At 42.4% G+C, this 17,055-nt stretch overlaps 1 protein-coding gene across 14 annotated transcripts in view; it reads right to left on the minus strand.

Moving 5' to 3' along the window:
• Positions 1–16,033, minus strand: part of sptan1 (spectrin alpha, non-erythrocytic 1) — a 118,224-nt gene extending 102,191 nt beyond the window's left edge. For 9 of the 14 annotated variants that reach the window (XM_085965289.1, XM_085965293.1, XM_085965285.1 and 6 more), the window contains exons 1-3: positions 15,943–16,005; positions 12,897–12,936; positions 1,057–1,133 (exon numbers count right to left, since the gene is read on the minus strand). In XM_085965289.1, the coding sequence (XP_085821415.1) occupies positions 1,057–1,133; positions 12,897–12,926 (107 nt within the window). In that variant the 5' untranslated portion in view covers positions 12,927–12,936; positions 15,943–16,005. Of the gene's footprint in view, positions 1–1,056; positions 1,134–12,896; positions 12,937–15,767; positions 15,786–15,942 lie in introns of those variants that run through there. The other 5 variants (XM_085965291.1, XM_085965294.1, XM_085965290.1 and 2 more) reach the window with 3 other exon arrangements.
• Between the last annotated feature and the right edge of the window lie 1,022 nt (positions 16,034–17,055).

The following is a 17,055-nucleotide window of genomic DNA, read 5'->3' on the forward strand; positions in this document are numbered from 1 at the left end:
CCAAATCTAATAAAATCAACCATCAGAATCGGTGTCAGATGATAGTAAAAGGGGATAGAAAATTAGACGTTGCCGCACCCCGTTTTAAACCTGTAAAACATGCGCGACGAGGGCCAATTTCGGGGACCAACATGCTGTCCTCAAAGGACGCTGAAATACCATCTGGCCAGATATTGGGTTGGGCCATTGCTACCACATGGAGTACTTGAGGCGAATAGCATGGATGCATTTAAGGGGATGTTAAGTGGGAGGAGGCCCTTGTGGAGTGTAAACAGCAGCATAGACCTGTTGGTCCGAATGGCCTGATCCTGTGCTGTAAATACTATGTTATTCCTGCACCCCCCAACTCCACAGTACTCTCAATCACCTGCCCCCCACCCCCCACCCCGACTCTGCCATTCTACCCCCTCCCAAGACTTACCTCGCTTCCAAGACTTACCTTTGGGCCACTGCTGGGGCAGCAAACAGCCCAAAAGTCACCTTTATAAAATGGGCGAGCTGCTGGCGCCTGTCTCAGGCCTCTCGGCTGTGGTGCGCACTCTGATGCGCGGTGCCCATTTCAAACTGGAAAACGGGCCTAAAGGAATTTTTACCCCAATTTATTTTGTTCTAGCAACATGGACTTATGGAAAATTTGAGCAACTAGCTACAGTTTTCCTTGGGAATTCATTCAAAGTGAGTCGCAAAAGTCAACGGCCCCGAAATTCCCCAGGTCAGCTGGAATCACAATCAATGGTGTCCTGCAGCACAATCCAATTGGAGTTTATGGGGTCAGCGGGACAATACCGCATTAGCATGGGTCAGACAAGTGCAAGCGTCATTTCAGGCACACCTCCAGCGCCCACTTGCCCATGCCTGCCTGAAATTCCAGCGGGGTGGGGGGTGCCCAGACCCACCTCAGCTCTGGCCATGGTCCCATCAGCTATTTTGGCCTGGACCCTACTGGTGCAGATGATAAATGCCCACGTGGGGGATTGTACACTTCCACTCACACTAAGTCTCCTTGACTGCTATTTTCTAACACTACAAATCCCTGAACGTAAAAGAAATTCATACCTGTCTAGCACCTGCTGACGTCTTTCCTGGATGTCATCTGCTGAATCTAGAACTTTTACTCCGGTGGAATCCATTTTCTGTTGCAGGCATAAAAGCAAACATTAGATTTATTGCAAAATGATCCTTTATAAAAACATTTTTAACTCAAACAGCGTGCTCATTTTTATAGGTTTCTTATTTAGAAACAAAGTGCAATCCATCTTAATTATTTTAACTAACATTTAACTCTATGCTGCAGTAATGAAAGCAATTTCTGCTAGCAATACTGACACTAATCATACAGAGCATGCAGTCTTTAAACTACAATAACTTATTCAATATGGAAAGCATTGAAATTCAAGATAGTCCATGAGTAGCACTCGTAGACACTGCCATTGCTAATGAGCACACAGACATGCAAACAGGCCTTATAATACAGACAAATCATTACTGATGTACTTCAGGCTTTTTTGGCACCAACTTTCCAATACTGGTGACGGAGGCACCAAAAATGCCTGAGCTACAAGGCAGCAATTTAGTGCAGCTGTCCTAACAGCATTGTTAGAAATCAGAGCAATGCTTAAGGAATTTAAGAACATCAGCTGAACTGTGAGGTTGAATTACTGCCTTAAAAGAACAAATAAACTTGCATTTATATAGTACTTTTCACAATCTCAGGCCATTCCAGAGTGCTGTACAGCCAACAAATTATTCTTGAAGTGTAGTCACTGTTATTAAGTAGACAAATTCATTGGTAACTTGAAGACAGTTTTGACTACTTGATATTATACAACAGGCTTGTGCTGTGATAGAGATGACATGATTTAGAGCAATGAAAATGGTGACAGCTGAAGGTATAGAACATCCTGTCACCAGCAGTACAGTACAGTTCAGCCTATTAGCAAAAAATAAGATGCACACAAGTGATGTCCTAATCTTAGGATTCATTGGGCGTTTTAGTTGCAGCTCTCTGTTGGTCTTCAGAAGAAATTTTGCCCTCATTTTAGTCTAGTCTTTTACTCAAGTTTTGTGCCATATTTTAGTTATAGTCTTGGGGGGGGGGGGGGGGGGGGAAGGGAGAATTGGTCAAACATTCCCATTCTGTATTTTTGTTCTATTCGTTTAAGAATTTTGGGGAGCAATTTAAATTTCAAAAAAATATTTTCTAATACAACTCAAGACACAGAAATGTTGAGAAATATTAAACGGGTGCTTCACAATGGTTGAGACTATGCATCAATTTCCAACATCTGTTCCAAAATTGCAGAGTAGCCAGTGTTCTCAGTCCTAGATATAATTTTAATTTTAGTTTGTCTTGTCTCTATCGTAAATTGGAGTCTTATTTTAGTTTTCCGAAGAAATGTTATCCTAAATTTAGTTTAATTAATAGAAATATACAATCATTTTAGTCGACGACTATTTTCCTCCTCATTCAAGTTGATAAAAAAAAACTGCTTCGCACTACAACTTAATGTAAACAAACATTTGGCAATGACTAAAAAGCAGTACCATAATTCCAAAGGGAAAGGCGGGGGAGGGAGGGAAAGGGGTCCAAACATTGTAAACGGAACTGCAGCATCAAAATCAATGGTTGCATGTGCCACTAAACACTGTTAAGGAGTTACATCCCCCAATGATTAATTTTACCTTTTCAAAACAGAAAGCATCGTCAGCACACGAAGGGTTTCTCCATAACCACGAGCAGTATGCAGAGCGAAGCTAATGCTCAGTGTAAGGGGCAAATCTTGTATAATTAAACACCCGAATCACAGAAATCTAACCAGTAGCTGGAACGTAACCAGCTCATGGTTCACATTTCTATCTTGTGCTACTTCAATCTATTCTCCCTTTCCACAGTTAAGTAGCCTGCAGACACTCGCCATCCAGACCAACATACAAAAGAATGGCCATTTGAGCAAATTACTGGAGGACAGCCTGCATCAAGAACTATACCCCAGCAACAGTCAGTGAGAGGGGAGCAAAGGAGGGAGGAAACTGGAAAAACATCACTCGGAAAAACAAAAGCCTTTTAAAATTCAGAATCCCATGGCAGCATTCACAAGACTATTAGGATTACATCACTCAGAGAATGATGGGCTCTAGATTCCACATATACTTGTCCCAAGAACATACTCGAAAGCAGCCAGCTGACCAATGACACAAGTGCAAAACCAGAAACAGCAGCCATTTCACGGACAGCATACAGATGTTCACTAGTAACTGAACCACCATTAAATGCTCCCACTTAGTGTCAGGAAAAGCTGAAAATGGGGTAGATCTCCACCAACTTCCACAAAGCACAGTAATGATGTCTAATTGAGTGCATTCACGTTGAGCCTCCTCCACCACCTGCGCTCCCCCACCCAAAATTGCATAGCCATGAAAGAATATGCAGAATTCACCAACCAATGTGAAAAGTTATGCATGTGGTGACAACAGATCAGTAATTGAGACACTAGGAAAATTATTTCTGTGGAAAAATCAGATCACAAAGGAAGGCTTCAAAGGTTGCATTTATACTGCATATACATCTGACTATGACAGCAAATCACACTGCAGTAAGAGATTTATAGTTGTAGTTTGAGACCCAGAGATGCTGGGGGGCCCAATTTCTATGAAACTGCTTCACTGCAATGCTAAATGTCTGGGTTAATTAAAACAATTATATTCAGGTTTCAATACTGAACTTGTTATACAGGTTATTAATCCCTTATCCGAAACCCTTGGGGCCAGATGTGTTTCGGAATTTTTCGGATTTCAGAACGGTAGGGGTATCTGCAGCTCTTTTTGACATTTTCACAGTGAAATTAAACTCAAAATCACAAAATAACAAAAAATATCAGAGCAGCAGACGCACGTGTGACTGGTAGCAGCGCCGAGACACAACTGACGCCTCACACCTGCGTGGGTCAAGCATCGGCCGCGTCGGGTCATGTTTGGCGCCACTCGGGTCATGTCGTGTACACGGGTGACGCTCCACAAAAAAACTTTCGGTTTTCAGAGCTTTTCGAATTTCGGAATTGCGGATAAGGGATTGTGGACCTGTATTACATTATTTCTTCAAAATACTTCAATAACAACATGTATTTATACAGCACCTTTAACATAGTAAAATGTCCCAAGGTGCTTCACACAAGTATTATAAGACAAAAAAAATTTGACTTCATCAAACATTCTAGTTAGGCAGAGTAATAAGCAAATAACGAGAGTGAAGCATATATGGAACTGAATTATAACAGGTGCAATTAAAGAAAATACATACAAAGAAAGACTTGCATTTCTATAGCGCCTTTCCTGACTACTGGACGTCCAAAAGCACTTTGCAGCCAATTAAGTACTTTTTGAAGTGTAATCACTGTTGTAATGTAGGAATCATGGCAGCCAATTTGCGCACAGCAAGCTCCCACAAACCAGATCATCTGTTTTAGTGATGTTGATTAAGGAATAAATATTGGCCAGGACACCAGGGATAACTTCCCTGCTCTTCAAAATAGTGCCGTGGGATCTTTTATTTCCACCGGAGAGAGCAGTCAGGGCCTCAGATTAACATCTCACCAAGTGACGGCACCTGTGACAGTGCAGCACTCCCTCAGTACTGTACTAGAGTATCAACCCAGATTTTTGTGCTCAAGTCTCTGGAGTGGGACTTGAACCCACAACCTTCTGACTCAGAGGCGAGGGTGCTGCCCACTGAGCCACAGCTGACATGTTATTCATAGGTTGTTAAACCAGAATATTAAACAATTTGTAAATTACATCTATACCCAAAGATTGAAAGCAATACTTCTGCTGGTCATAGCTGACTGCATATGCCACGACCCAAAGTGCCTCACATCCTGAAAAGGGATTTATCAATTGTGAGCTCATCCTTCACTACGGTATTTATGTTTTTTATTTTGCAAATGATTACTAAGATTTACCATTTTCAGCACGCATTATCTGTGAAATAAATTCCAACCACACCTCCATTGCTTTAGCAAATAAAAATACAAATGAAATTAAGAGGAAGAACAGACACTATCTGCACCCTATAAATAGTAACCTTAATATTTTTTTTATTCGTTTATGGGATCAGAGCATCACTGGCAATGCCAGCATTTATTGCCCATCCCTAGTTGCCCTCGAGAAGGTGGTGGTGAGCCACCTTCTTGAACTGCTGCAGTCTGTGTGGTGAAGGTACTCCCACAATGCTGTTAGGGAGTTCCAGGATTTTGACCCAGCGACGATGAAGGATCGGCGATATGCTTCTAAGTCAGGATGGTGTGTGACTTGGAGGGGAACTTGGGGGTGGTGGTGTTCCCATGCACCTGCTGCCCTTATCCTTCTAGGTGGAAGAGGTTGCGGGTTTGGAAGGTGCTGCCGAAGAAGCCTTGGCGAGTTGCTGCAGTGCATCTTGTAGATGGTACACTGCAGCCACGGTACGCCGATGGTGGAGGGAGTGAATGTTTAAGGTGGCGGATGGGGTGCCAATCAAGCGGGCTGCTTTGTCCTGGATGGTGTCGAGCTTAGAGTGTTGTTGGAGCTGCACTCATCCAGGCAAGTGGAGAGTATGCCATCACACTCCTTACTTGCGCCTTGTAGATGGTGGAAAGGCTTTGGGGAGTCAGGAGGCGAGACACTCGCCGCAGAATACCTAGCCTCTGATCTGCTCTTGTTGCCAGTGTTTATGTGGCTGGTCCAGTTAAGTTTCTGGTTAATGGTAACCCCCCCAGGATGTTGATAGTGGGGGATTCGGCGATGGTAATGCCGTTGAATGTCAAGGGGAGGTGGTTAGACACTCACTTGTTGGAGATAGTCATTGCCTGGCACTTCTGTGGCGCGAATGTTACCTGCCAATTATTAGCCCAAGCCTGAATGTCGTCCAGATCTTGTTGCATGCAGGCATGGACTGCATCATTATCTATGGAGTTGCGAATGGCGCTAAACACTGTGCAGTCATCAGCGAACATCCCCATTTCTGACCTTATGTTGGAGGGAAGGTCATTGATGAAGCAGCTGAAGATGGTTGGGCCTAGGACACTGCCCTGAGGAACGCCTGCAGCGATGTCCTGGGGCTGTGATGATTGACCTTCAACCACCACAACCATCTTCCTTTGTGCTAGATATGACTCCAGCCAGGATAGTTTTCCCCTGATTCCCATTGACTTCAGTTTTACTAGGGCTCCTTGATGCCACACTCGGTCAAATGCTGCCTTGATGTCAAGGGCAGTCACTCTCACTTCTGGAATTCAGCTCCTTTGTCCATGTTTGGACAAAGGCTGTAATGAGGTCAGGAGCAGAGTGGTCTTGGCGGAACCCAAACTAGGCATCAGTGAGCAGGTTATTGGTGAGTAAGTGCCGCTTGATAGCACTGTCGATGACACCTTCCATCACTTTGCTGATGATTGAGAGTAGACTGATGGGGCGGTAATTGGCCGGACTGAATTTGTGCTGCTTTTTGTGGACCGGACATACCTGGGCTGTTTTCCACATTGTCGGATAGATGCCAGTGTTGTAGCTGTACTGAAACAGCTTGGCTAAAGGCGCGGCTAGTTTTGGAGCACAAGTCTTCAGCATGATAGCCGGGATGTTGTCGGGCCCATAGCCTTTGCTGTATCCAGTGCGCTCAGTTGTTTCTTGATATCACGTGGAGTGAATCGAATTGGCTGAAGACTGGCTTCTGTAATGGTGGGGACCCCGGGAGTAGGCCGATATGGATCATCCACTCGGCACTTCTGCCTGAAGTTTGTTGCAAACGCTTCAGCCTTGTCTTTTGCACTCACGTGCTGGGCTCCACCATCATTGAGGATGGGGATATTCTTGGAGCCTCCTCCTCCCGTTAGTTGTTTAATGGTCCACCACCATTCACGACTGGATGTGGCAGGACTGATTGTGGGAATCGCTTAGCCCTGTCTATAGCATGCTGCTTCCGCTTTTTAGCATGCATGTAGTCCTGTGTTGCAGCTTCCCCAGGTTGCCACCTCATTTTTAGGTACGCCTGGTGCTGCTCCTGGCATGCTCTTCTACACTCATTGTTGAACCAGGGTTGGTCCCCTGGCTTGGTGGTAATGTAGAGTGAGGGATATGCCAGGCCATGAGGTTACAGATTGTGGTGGAATCTGCTGCTGCTGATGGCCCACAGCGCCTCATGGATGCCCAGTTTTGAACTGCTAGATCTGTTCTGAATCTATCCCATTTAGCACGGTGGTAGTGCCACACAACACAATGGAGGGTGTTCTCAATGTGAAGACGGGACTTCATCTCCACAATGACTGTGCGGTGGTCACTGCTGCCAATACGGTCATGGACAGATGCATCTGTGACAGGTAGATTGGTGAGGACGAGGTCAAGTAGGTTTTTCCCTCGTGTTGGTTCACTCACCACCTGTCGCAGGCCCAGACTGGCAGTTTTGTCCTTCAGGACTCAGCCAGCTCAGTCAGCAGTGGCGCTACCGAGCCACTCTTGGGGATGGACATTGACGCCCCCCACCCAGAGTACATTCTGTGCCCTTGCTACTCTCAGTGCTTCTTCCAAGTGGTGTTCAACATGGAGGAGTACTGATTCATCAGCTGAGGGAGGGCGGTAGGTGGTAATCAGCAGGAGGTTTCCTTGCCCATGCTTGACCTGAAGCCAGGAGACTTCATGGGGTCCGGAGTCAATGTTGAGGGCTCCCAGGGCCACTCCTTCCCGACTGTATACCACTGTGCCACCACCCCTGGTGAGTCTGTCCTGCCGGTGGGACAGGACATACCCAGGGATGGTGATGGAGGAGTTTGGGACATTGGCTGAAAGGTATGATTCTGTGAGTATGACTATGTGGTCTGTCCGGTTTCATTCTTACTAGTTTGTTTCGTAGTGGTTAGTTACAACTGAGAGACTTGCTAGGCCATTTCAGAGGTTGGCCTTACTGCAGAATTCCAGAGGGCATTCTCGACTGTCCCTTTCAGTGCAGCCAAATCAGAGGTAGGGACAACATGAGAAATAAGCTCGTTTGATCAATCAATTAACATGATTAACTTTTCAATTTTAAGAGATGTTTAATTCTCATTTTTCAATAAAATAAAAACATTAAATTGATCATGGGGTTAATTACATTTCCGAGTACGCACACACACTTGTGCGCCACTGTACCAAATGTTACTCTAATTTCTAAAAGGAAACATTATGAATGGGAATTAGTACTGCAATGGGCAGTATTACGATGGGCCGAAGGGCCTCTTTCTGTGCTGTAAAACTCTAACCTCCATCCATCCAGAATATAGCAATGGGTTGTCATTTTGGATTAGATATTCTGCAGTCTAGCACTTTTTAATCTAATGTCTATTGCAACAGATAGCCCTCTTTGTTGTTCCTAATCTTCTATCTGAATCCATTCATTACAGTAAAGCCTAGTCAGAAACATTAGTCATAGTGTTCAGAATTCTATTCTCATTTGATTAAAGACAGTACAAATTCATAATTTCAAAATAAGTCACATGGACTGGATTCACAATCCCCCAGCGCTAATTAGTCAAAACATTTGCCGAATTTGAAGATCAGCAGCCAACCATTACATACAATGATCCTGTGGCAATTTCCCCCTCCAAACAAAAAGATGGCCCCACAAAACTTACGTGAGCAAGTGGAAAATTGCAGACTGGGTGTACTTATACTCGAGAGACAGCCAACAAGAAATTCCACTTGTCTCAGAAGGTTTGCTCGTCAGGGTTAGGCAAGCAAGACTGCCAGTTATTCCAAAACCATCATATTATAAACTATTTTTGTTATTTTAAAGTTATCATCCATTTTTTTTAGTTTATTTTAGAATCCATTATATTACATATCTGCAAAAAAAACTGCAGCGTCTTTACAGGACAGGTTATTATATATGTTATTGAAACATTTATGCTACAGTGCTCACAGTCAGCATTTCTGCTATCAGTTGATGTAAGCAGTATTTTTACTGCATTGCTAACTGTGCAGCGGTAACAAAAAGAAATCGATGGGCATAAAATACACCATGAGAACATTCAGGTGTAGCTAAAATCTGGTGCGGTATTTCAGTTAACGAGGCAACACATTAATTCTTTCCTCATAAATGGTTCCAAACATTCCATTTCCAAAAATAACCCTGTGTCTGACTAAAAAGAGACACTTACAAAGTACATTTGAAACCTAATAACGAGATGGTTGAAGTGACAAATTAAGTGTTCACTGTCAGTGCTAGAACATAAATCATCTCTTCTTTCTTCCTCTTCCCAAAGCAGTGTATACAAACATTGAAAATTTACTAGATGGACTTTAAAGGAATGTTCCAGGATAAGGCCCTGTAATGATCTTTTCTCCATATTTGTAAGAAAACGACTTATCAAAGTAGCATTTTACACTCCGCATAAATATGAAAAGGTATTGTAGTGGCTTTCCTAGAATATAGATTCCTATAATAAATCCAAAAAAGTTACAAAACTAATGTTCCATCTGCACAGTCCTCTGCTTTCAATGTCAAGAGGCCACCTGCCGATGTACATCACAAATAAATGCTGCATTCCAACCAATCGGTTCACAACTGCCGCATACCACAGACCAACAGCAAGTTACACTATGCAGTGTAGGGAGATCAGTCACTCCCATTGCATTCTGGCCCAGCCTGATAACACAAAACAGCTGCTTGCCAGAGAGTTCTACCCAGCACGATTACACTACAAAAGCACTCCAACTAAAAGCCAAGGCCCAGGATACACCAACCACCTCCATAAAATACAATTACTGCTCCCAATCTAATTTATTCCAGTATGAATCAGATAACCAGCATATAGGTCATTAGTGCAATATTGTAATTAGTGCTCCAAGCTTAAATCTTTTCACTCCACACTAAGAAGGCTTCATCACTGTTATATTAAAGGTTGGCAACACAATGAGGAGAAAGGCAAAACCGTACAATCACATTTCATAGGATCTAACATAAATCATCACTCAAATGGCAGGTATGACGCAGCAAGATTCAACACTGCACTAGAATTGTACAGAAGACATACAGCATGGCACAACCAGTAATTGTAATATAGCCAAGTTCAATTTATTTGAAATTCTCAAGGAAATTAAACTGTGTTGAAGACATTATATAAACTTAAGTAAAACCCACATACCATTACAAAGGTCAGTAAGTTATAACGCAACGTCAATGCTCAGCAGCATCACTTTCACACTTAAGATGGGCACCATTCTCTTAAGCCACTGTAATCCTGTTACTGGCAATACATTTCTGCCATTTTCAATAAAATGCAAACATTGACCAGAATACCATTTCCATTATTTAAAATGATTAAGAATAAGTGCAACAGGATCTTTCATAAGCAGGGAGGAACCCCAAATCCTGATGTTTTAGTACAGGTTACGTTCACACAAGTGTCCCATGAGTACTTAAAAATATATTTGGGGTGATGGGCAATATAACCAAGTGTTGGGAAGATACAGACACAATCGCCCTCTCCCAACACTCTCACTTTCTTTTCAAACCACATCAAGCAGGGGTAAGCTGCCCAGAGGCTGCAACATCTGTCCGCAGAGGGGAGAAAAAAAAAAGTCAGAAAAGGCAGTCCAGCTTGGATCATAATTCAGGCTTCCTAATGTACAGCCTGTTTATGGGAGCTTTGGAAAGGTCTGGGAGTGGGAGCAGACCATCTACCTGCCCTTTGTGTAGCAAAGACAAGTCTATGTGGACGGCAGGGCAGAGACCACTTAGTTTTGAATAAAATAATAAAGAGTATTGCGTCCAGTTCGGTCACCACACTTTAGGAAGGATGCGAAGGCACTCGAGAGGGTGCAGAGGAGATTGACCAGAATGGTTCCGGGGATGGGGGTTCTTAATTACAACAGGTTGGAGAAGCTGGATTTGTTTTCATTAGAGCAAAGGAGGTTGAGGGGTGATTTGATAGAGGTGGACAAGGTTATGACAGGTTTGGATAGGCTAGACGGGGAAAGGCTGTTCCCACTAGTTGATGGTACAGGGACTAGGGGACACAGATTTAAGGTTTTGGGCAAGAGAGACAGGGGGGATGTGAGGAGAATTTTTTTTCCCCCAGCGAGTGGTGATGACCTGGAACTCGCTGCCGACGGAAGTGGTGGAAGCGGAGACACTCAATGTTTGCAAGGGGAGACTGGATAGGCACTTGAGGGAAATATACTGGCAGGGCTACGGGGATAGAGCGGGGGAATGGAACTGCCTGAATTGCTCTACAGAGAGCCGGCACGGACTCAATGGGCCAAATGGCCTCCTTCTATGGTGTTATGACTATGTGAATTTTTTTTTAAACTGTTCAATATGAAGACTGAGAATGAAAATTGGCCATACAGACTAAAACTAATCAACTTAGTGGGTGTGGGACTGCCCCAGTGGACTGGAATCTATTCCAACACTGACATTTCAACTAAATTGCTTTCACATGTAAAGAGCATTTTGTGCAAGTTTTTTTTTACAAAAAGAACACTTCAGTATAAAAGATTTATCCTTTTACCAGATGGTGATTCTATTTATTTAACATAGTACAAGATAACATCTTCCTGAATGTTGGCAGTCCATGTCATCTACCACTGGATTGTCTAGTCCTGCATCCTTGAATTGAGTCCAGACAACAGAATCAGAAGAATGTTTTTGGGATAATAAATTCTCCAATTTTTTAAATCACCCATTCTTTCCTGAGATTGGTAATTTCAGCACAGACCAAGGATTGAATACAGATCCTTCTTTATTTCATTAGCAGTACACCAACTAACCGGCCATTTTTGGTTCTAAAATCTAAATACATTGGCCTTGGAAGGAGTGCAGCGTAGGTTTACCAGAATAATACCCGGACTCCAAGGGTTAAATTACGAGGAGAGATTATTCAAATTCGGGTTGTAATCCCTGGAATTTAGACGGTTAAGGGGGTGATTTGAATCAAAGTTTTGGAGATATTAAAGGAAACAGATCGGGTAAATAGAGATAAACTACTTGCTGGTTGGGGAGTCTAGGACGAGAGGACACAGCCTCAAAATTAGAGCCAGACCTTTCAGGAGTGAAATTAGGAAACACTTCTACACACAAAGGGTGGTAGAAGTTTGGAACTCTCTTCCGCAAACAGCAATTGATGCTCAATCAATTGTTAATTTTAAATCTGAGATTGATAGCTTTTTGTTAACCAAAGGTATTAAGGGATATGGGGCAAAGACAGGTATATGGAGTTAGGTCGCAGATCAGCCATGATCTCACTGACTGGCGGAACAGGCTCCAGGGGCTGAATGGCCTAGTCCTGTTTCTATAAAACAATCAGTAACCAATAATTGCCGTATTAGACTGTAGCTATAATTTAAAATGCACTTGTAGAACTTGGATGAATACGCTATGCTTCCATGTATAAAAGGTTATTTAATTCATTCTCAAATAGAACTTTGATAATATTATCCACAAGAGTTGAAACAAATTGAAACTCATACTAAAGGATAAGCTTTTTGAACATCATTCAGGCCTTTTTGTAAGGTTGGACTTTGTTACCACAAGTAAGAAATCCGACACATTGCTGTTAGATGGAAACTGACCTTTTAAAAAATAAACTAGTCAGCTGCCAATGCTCAAGGGTGACTGAACTCCAATGGAGAATTTATCTACTGTAAATAGTAACTAGTTAAGGAAAGGCAGTCAGAAGAAAAGTTCCAAGAGCAAAGAGGGACCAAAGCGTGGCTCCAAATCACTAATATGAGATCAGTTACGTCAGTCATAGCGCAAGAAAACTGGTGACTGTAAAGCATGCTACCGTGCATCACCCAGTATATTGCACTCCCAGTCACATTCCTGTTACAATATATAGTGCACACCATTAAGTAGATGCAGGCAGCTACACTGCACACGGTTCACACATACACAATACCTGCAGTTTGGTTTTGCGGAATGACGACATGTTGTAGATGCTGTTTGATAAATACAATATATACTAAATAATAATGGCAGAGCAATTCACACAAAGCAAATCCTATATTTAAAAAAACATATTGCACCAATAAAGTTATTAGTAATTGTCTGAATTTTGCATTGCCAAACTTTATAGCATTAGTCTCTCTGAACTGCACCATTAAAATACAACGGCTGCATTTTTTTTTTTTTAAATTGCTGCCTCCTCAAATTTTGGGATATTGTCACTAGTGTTTGAATAGCCGCATCTAATTCCACATTCCTCTATATCTGGATTAGGAATATAGATTGGCTCAGTTCAGATTTCTCCCATGAAATCTGTCCAGTACAACTAGTGTTTGCAGTAAAAGTACTTTCTTTAAAAAATTCCTCCGTTGATTTGGTTTTAAAAACTGCACTTATGTGCTTTTATAAAACTGAAAAAAAAAATAGAATATTCAAATTATTTCCTACCACCAGAGCTATAATAAAAACTAACCCCACCCTGACCTTGTTTGTGCACTGCTCAATTTTTCAGTGGCGCAGTATACCAAACACAGTCACTGCAAAGTTCGCTTCTAGCTTCCAATTAATTAATCCTCTGCATATTACAGAGATATTACTCTAGACTACATTATTACTTAAGGACTCACACGACAATTAGGACTCACACGACAATTAGAACCCCTTTTTCAAACTTTGTCCCACATCATATATTTTTTAATTTAAAATAGGAGTTAAGAGTTAAAAAGGTGCCAAATTCTGATACAGAAGACATTCATTCTTAAACAGAAAACTAATTAAAAGTCTGTACACTATTTGATTTTCAGATTAGCTTTTATGTTCAAACATCATACATTTGACAAAAGAAAAAAGACAGTACCATGATGCACAGCTTTTATTTGCTTTTTATAATCATCTAGGTGACATTCGTACCGCAATACCATTTGGACTTTTCGCCATTATACAATCTTTAACCGTCACCCTGACTATAAAATAGTCCCCACCCTACATATTTGAGATAACATAAATTTAGATTACACACAGGCAGCATCGACCCAACTCCAGAAAGCAATTTACTTTATTTAAAAAGAGCATGCAGATTTTTTGTTTTATGTGCTCCATGTTCAGTAATTAAAGCAAAGCAAATTCTTTTGAAGGTTTCTTGATTGATGACTGAATTGGGGGAAAAAAAGGTACTGCAGAACAAAACAGTTTGAACTCTTATTTTCCTTTGACATTCTTATTTTCTACTCTCCCAAATCTAATCAAAGTGGTCCATCTATCTATGATCCTTACAGAATGAGGTCATGTTTCACATCAGTGGTTCATGGTCTCATATAGTTGCTTTACAACAAATAGATTCATAATATTCATAACTGATCACTCTGTGGAATTTGCAACTCGTTAAGTTAAACAGTTACCTCTATAAACTGATGACAATTTGCTTAATCATCAAAAAATCCAGGCAAACGGAATAAATATTGAGGTAATAATTCAAAGCACATTTTTTTTAAATAGTGTCTTAGTTACTGTAAGGGGAACATTAACTGAATAGAAACAGATTCACCTCACACATGAAACCACAGGAGAAAGACCAGAACAAAAAACACTTCTTGTGTTCATCAAACTCAAGTTAGCTTCAGCTGAATGTTTCATTTAACAAAAAATGTGCAATGACCAACAAAGACAGAACGAAAAAAAATCACCTATTTAACACAACTCTTGAACGTTAGTTGCACAGTAATTCATTCTCCGCAGCCCCACCCAGCCTTTTGCTCTCAATTTGAGAAGGACAGTAAAGCGGTTTTCCTTCTTTAATATTACACTTAGATCTACTAACAGGATTGGTTTCTGGCTGGGGGGGGGGGGGGGGGGGGGGGGGGGAGTTTGTAAAGAAATCCAATCACATTGAGAAATATTAAGAACCATCATGTTCTGCAACTGTTGCTTGAATTGCCCTGACATCTGTTACTATGGAATAATAATGAACCTGTCTTCAAATCGTCCTAATGTCAATTACCGTGGAGTAATAATTAACCACGTTTTTAAATCCTGGTTCTCTGCATTATGGTATTCTTTAAATAAACTATTTTGGATTATCTCCCCACCCCCCCAAAAACGCACTTGTTCTTGAAAATGAATTAATATAGTCTGCAAATGCCAATATTTTCAATACCTCTGAGCTGGCTATTTCTGTACAGCTTTTTCTTTTTCTTCCCCCAGGTAATTATTTATTCTTGTCAAATTCTGTACTCCCCATTCACTCAACCTGCCCTCATTCCTCAACCTATTTTTTGAGAAGATATATTTTTAAACTCATGTTTCCCCCCCCCCCGCCTTCCTGGGGGTAAAATTCAACGCTGAATTATGAACTAATGCACTTCCCCAAGCCACCTTCTGGGCTGATTCCCCTCAAAATTAATAATTTATATATACTATATTATATTTTTTTCTCTCTAGTTTCTATTTTCCCTGACCTTGCTGCGGTCACAGCCTCCCCCGCAGCCATTTTAAGGCTCATTGTGGTTGAAAACCCCAAAAATAAACCAGAGAAAAGCCAAATCTGACATAGTATTTTTTTTTAATGTTATACAAGTCTCTGCGAGTGCACAGATCTAAAATAAAAATGCGCAGCACGAGGGAATATCAACATTTTACCTTCTTTTAAAAAAAAAATAAACTTTAAAAATTAGATATACTGTAAAATAATTACAGTTCAAATGCAGGCATTAAAATTCCTCCGCTCTCCTCAGACGGGCGTCGACGCCCGACAACAAAAATCGGCCTGAACGGAACCCTTTTTACCACACCCGTCAAAACCACAATATACTTTAAAAAAATATTTTACCTCAGTTTCTTCAATATGATTTTGTTAAACAATAAAGACCCCGGTAAAATTAAAACTGAGGTTAAAAAAAAATGTTTCCCCTTTTGAATGAAAACCGCGGCCTTGCAATTGATTTTTTTTATGCTGATTTTTAACCCGTCGAGCTGTTAGATATTATTCCCGGATAAATATTTACCGAGTTGTTGGCGGCTCGATGCTCGCTGCAGACTCCGGCGCCGCGGGCTCGCTCCGGCCTTTTTACCGACCGCGGCGGTGATGTCACCGTTCTGCAGCAAGGAAACGAACGGACCCGAGCGGCTTCGGCAAGTTCAGTCGCGCGGGTTCACAGGCTTCGGCAAGTTCCGTCACTCGGGCGGTTCACAGGCTTCGGCCAGTTCCGTCGCTCGGGCGGTTCACAGGCTTCGGCAAGTTCCGTCACTCGGGCGGTTCACAGGCTTCGGCCAGTTCCGTCGCTCGGGCGGTTCACAGGCTTCGGCCAGTTCCGTCACTCGGGCGGTTCACAGGCTTCGGCCAGTTCCGTCGCTCGGGCGGTTCACAGGCTTCGGCCAGTTCCGTCGCTCGGGCGGTTCACAGGCTTCGGCAAGTTCCGTCACTCGGGCGGTTCACAGGCTTCGGCCAGTTCCGTCGCTCGCTGCCCGAGCAGCTTCGGCAAGTGGAGGCAACAACAATAATAACAACAACAACTTGCATTTATATAGTGCCTTTAACGTAGTAAAACGTCCCAAGGCGCTTCACAAGAGACAAAAAAAATTGCCAAGGAGCCACATAAGGAGAAATTAGGGCTGATGACCAAAAGCTTGGTCAAAGAGACAGATTTTAAGGAGTGTCTTGACGAAAAAAGAAAAAAGGAGAGGTAGAGAGGTGGAGAAGTTTACCGGGGGAATACCAGAGCTTTGGGCCTCGGCAGCTGAAGGCACGACCTCCAATTGTGGAGCGATTAAAATCAGGGAGGCTCAAGAGGGCAGAATTAGAGGAGTGCAGAGATCTCGGAGGGTTGTAGGGCTGGAGGAGGTTGCAGAGATAGGGAGGAGCGAGGCCATGGGGGGATTTGAAAACAAGGATTAGAATATAAAACTGAGGTGTTGCCAGACTGGGAGCCAAGTTTCCAGTTCTGACGAAGGGTCATCGACCTGAAACGTTAACTCTCGTTTCTCTCTTCACAGATGCTGCCTGACCTGCTGAGTTTCTCCAGCATTTTCTGTTTTAGAAAATAGGAGCAGGAGTAGGCCATTCGGCCCCTCGAGCCTGTTCTGCCATTTAATGAGATCATGGCTGATCATCCAAATTC

This window comes from Somniosus microcephalus, chromosome 23 (genome assembly GCF_052327205.1).
Source record: "Somniosus microcephalus isolate GS21.2 chromosome 23, FLI_Smic_1.0, whole genome shotgun sequence".
Classification (NCBI taxonomy): domain Eukaryota; kingdom Metazoa; phylum Chordata; class Chondrichthyes; order Squaliformes; family Somniosidae; genus Somniosus; species Somniosus microcephalus.